At 49.9% G+C, this 3,989-nt stretch overlaps 1 protein-coding gene across 2 annotated transcripts in view; it reads right to left on the reverse strand.

The window, feature by feature from the left end:
• Positions 1-3,489, reverse strand: part of Tbrg4 (transforming growth factor beta regulator 4) — an 8,862-nt gene extending 5,373 nt beyond the window's left edge. The window contains exons 1-3 of one of the 2 annotated variants that reach the window (XM_005366208.3): positions 3,449-3,489; positions 2,707-2,795; positions 1,020-1,482 (exon numbers count right to left, since the gene is read on the reverse strand). In XM_005366208.3, the coding sequence (XP_005366265.1) occupies positions 1,020-1,424 (405 nt within the window). In that variant the 5' untranslated portion in view covers positions 1,425-1,482; positions 2,707-2,795; positions 3,449-3,489. Of the gene's footprint in view, positions 1-1,019; positions 1,483-2,706; positions 2,796-3,386 lie in introns of both variants that reach the window. The other variant, XM_026788748.1, reaches the window with a different exon arrangement.
• Between the last annotated feature and the right edge of the window lie 500 nt (positions 3,490-3,989).

Below are 3,989 nucleotides of genomic sequence, written 5' to 3' on the forward strand. Positions count from 1 at the left end.
TTATGTATACAACATTCCTTCCATGCTTGCCTGCATGCCAGAAGAGGGCACCAGACCTCATTACAGATGGTTGTGAGCCACCATGTGGTTGCTGGTAATTGAACTCAGGACCTTTGGAAGAGCAGGCAATGCTCTTAACCACTGAGCCATCTCTCCAGCCCCTAAGTCTTGTATCTTAAGAATCACCAAACAAACAAACACACCACATCTACAATTAAATCACAGACTAAGAGGCTTATTAAGTTTATTTATACATTATATACTTGGGAAGAAACACTTGAATCTGATGTGAATACACACAGCACAAGCTAGGTATCACGCTTAATTACAAAATCGTAAGAGTTCTTCCTATACTACCTAAGTTCAAGGCCAGCCTGGTCTACAAAGCAAGTTTCAGGACATCCAGGGCTACACAGAAAAACCGCAAATGGTTTTATAACGCACTTAGCCCAACCCTTCCTTATCACACTGAGATGAGGGAATGAGGCCAGCTTAGCTAGGGTAGGATTGTATTAGCCGATGGGATCCAGGGAAGCAGCTCTGTGAAGGAGTCTATCCTCATTAGGGACTACACTGGCTGTAGTTGAGTGCTGCTGCAGAACCATGCAAATAAGCCGTATCTTTTCCTCCTGTTCATGCTCTGAGGATCTGAATGTGACTAGAAAATAGCCCTGGGTTCAGGGCCCACCACTAGTCACAGGGCACCTCCTGACTTCAGGTGGTGTCAATGGGCAATCAGACACTGGGGGCGGAGCAGAAATGTAAGGACAAAGCACCAAAGGAACTGAAAAGGACCAGGCTCATCTTCTCTAGTTTGATACCAGATGTTGGGTTGTCCTTGACTCAAGCATTTACCTAACAGGCTTCTGGGAGGAGGAGGAACAAAAAGCACGGGCAAGTTCTTTGCAATCTAGAAGAAATACCAGGAGCCCTGTCTACTGCTGGTGCTAGTGGTGAGGGACGGAGCTAAGCTCCTTGCAAGGATTCCACAGACCTAAAGAGAAGATGTTAGCGCTCACCTGACTGTTGACCTGACTGACAAGCTGCTGAAAACGAGCATCCTCTAAAAGCAAAGCCTTCTCCTTCGGCTTCTCGGACAGCAGGTAAGAGAGCCGGATGAGTATGAGGGCCGCGTGGTTGTGGTGCAGGCGATGACCCCCACCTAGCAGCTGTAGCAGTTCCTCTGGCCTGGTGGCTTTCTCAATGAGGCTGTCCACCTCTTGGTTTTCTGGGTAGGGTGTAAACACTTGCTCTTTTCCCAGCAGCTCCGTCAAGGAACCCGAGGAGGGGGAACTGACTGAGGAGGTCAAATGCTTACAGGCTACCCCGGCAAGTCTCAGTTGGCCAACTGGAGCAATGGCGGGGACAAGACGGGTAGCTTCTCTCAACAGGCATGCACACTGCTTCATCAGGCGGACCGCCATGATGGTGGGGGTGGGGAGAGGGAGGGAGGGAAGACTCCTAGCAAGCGATTCCAAGGTCCTGAATAGAGAGGGGAGAATTATATAAACTCAGAAGAAAACCATGGCAATGACATGAAGATACAGTCACCCTATATACCTGGCCCCAATCCTCCCCTGTTCTGAACACCCGTTACATATATAACAGCATTTTCTGAAGCCAAAGTCCCGAGTTTCTGTTTCAGCATCAAGCGCTCAGACACCACAGCTCACATTCCAGCCTGGGAGGCGCCAGCCCCAGCTGCACTTCCAATCACACCTAGATCCTGAGGTCCCGCTCAATGCTTCCTGGAAGCCAATCTGGGCATTTTTTTTTTTTTTTTTCGAGACAGGGTTTCTCTGTGGTTTTGGAGCCTGTCCTGGAACCAGGCTGGTCTCGAACTCAGAGATCCGCCTGCCTCTGCCTCCCGAGTGCTGGGATTAAAGGCGTGCGCCACCACCGCCCGGCCAATCTGGGCATTTTTTTTTTTTAAATTTCAAAGGTATCCAGGATCAAAAATTACTGGCTTAAAGAAATATGACAGGACAGTCTAAGTCAGAGTGATTCTGGGAAACCTCAGATATATAACTCATGTTCCTGAGATGTCTGGGAAAACATGCGAACACTACGGATACAGGTGTTAGGTCTGGAGAAAAGCCCCCCCCCACTATGCGTGTGTTTGCAGGGGCTGATACAAGTGTTAGGTCTGGAGAAAAGCCCCTCCCCCCTAACTGTGCGTGTGTTTACAGGGGCTGAAGAGGTGGCTTGGCAGTTAATAGTATTTTGTTATTTCCAGATAACCAAAATCCAGTCCCCAGTAACCTCATTAAGTGATTCACAAATGCCTGCATCTCCAGAGAGCTAACTCCCTGGGTTTCTGTGGGCACCTGCACATGTGTCCATGCTCACACAGAGACATATAAACAGAGAAAATAATTTTAATGGGATCTTTTTCTTTTCTTCTTCCCTTTTTATGACTGAATCCTATACAGCCCAGGCTGGCTCAATCATTTTATATCACCGAGGAGGCCCTTGACCTTCTATTCCTAAGCCTTAGGATTACAGGCAGCCTACTTGTAGGTCTTATGTGAGTCAGGCAAGCAGGTGCAATGGAGTCACACCCCTAAACTTTTAAGAGCAAAACTCACTGGCACCACCCAGAGTCACCTTCCCAGGTTTTATCCAATTCCCGCAAACCAGGATAAACCTGGAACTTTCAGCCCACAGTGCAAGACTTGCAACTGCCTTCCCGGCTAACCACACTACCTTTTTTCAAGTCGTGGAAAACGCGACCTTCTTCGAGAACATGTTACATATTCATGTTTCTTTCAACAATTCCGCCTCAGTCTTGTTCCCTAAAATGAGACAGAAACCAGATGAGACAAGTTACTAAACCTTGATTCGACTGAAGCAGAAAGCACCTTAATTTTTTTTTCCTTCCCGGGAATCGGGTACATGATCAGCTTATTTTATTGTCTACTGCAGCTGTAAAAAGACCGGCTTAAGTTACACTCACGAGGAAATAAAATATGGCTCATAAGGGGGAAATCTGCACAAGTTCAATAGCCACCACTTGATGAACCCAGACAGCAAGGAAGCGCTGGCCAACCGAATCGATTCTCAAGACATTTCTAAGAGCAATTTAAATCGAATCTGCGTTTAAGTAAATATCAACCCTAAAACCTAAAATGCAGACCTACGACAACCTACTGGGAGGAAACGCAAGGGTCACTGCGGGTAGCTTTGCCTAGCCGGCTAGGCCTCGTGCCCAAGGCGGGCAGAGGAACGCGTGCGCAATAGCAGGCCGGAACCGAATTTGCAAACGGCCAGCGCCCTTGGGTCACTGAGTCAAAAGCTTTTCCACCCCCTCTATCCCCCACACACAATAGCCCCGCTGGCCCTTACTAACTGCTGCCCTCCCCAGCCACCCTTCCCGTCCCGGGTACCCATGCTCAGCAACCCGGGCTCTCCATGACGCGAGACCGGGGCAGCGATCACCCTCGCTGACCTCCATTAGCCGAACGGCCTCCACGCGGCCCGGCGCGCTCGGATACGTCACCAGCGCGCCACCGGAAGCTGCGTAGCCGGCGAGGTCGGCCGCAGGCCACGCCCTCCTCCTTTTCCCGGCCCTCTCCATCTTCACTGAGTACAGGCTTCCGGTATAAGGAAGCATGGTGGGAGGCGGGTGATGGGAAACTCAGACGGAAGGGGAGGAAGGGAGTTCTGGAAGGCAGGATTCGTCTGGCTAGAACGACCTTCCAGTGCGGCGTTTGGGTAGCGATTCCAAAGTCTGTCCGTCTCTGGGGGTGCGGCCCGCGGAGGTGGTGTGGGGCTGGAGAGCGCTGCCAAATGGCGACTAATTACGGAGAAGCGAGTTGTATAGCTCTGAAGGTCTTTTGGAAATGTAAGCTGTTTGTCTAGGTTAAACGACGAAAGCACACCACGTACGATGACACACCTATAAATTCCTGTAATTTCAGTACTGGGGGCCGAATCAGGGGTCTGAGGCTAGCCTGTGCTACTATTGAGGCTGATTCAAGAAGCAGAGC

This window comes from Microtus ochrogaster, unplaced genomic scaffold (assembly GCF_000317375.1).
Source record: "Microtus ochrogaster isolate Prairie Vole_2 unplaced genomic scaffold, MicOch1.0 UNK6, whole genome shotgun sequence".
Lineage (NCBI taxonomy): Eukaryota > Metazoa > Chordata > Mammalia > Rodentia > Cricetidae > Microtus > Microtus ochrogaster.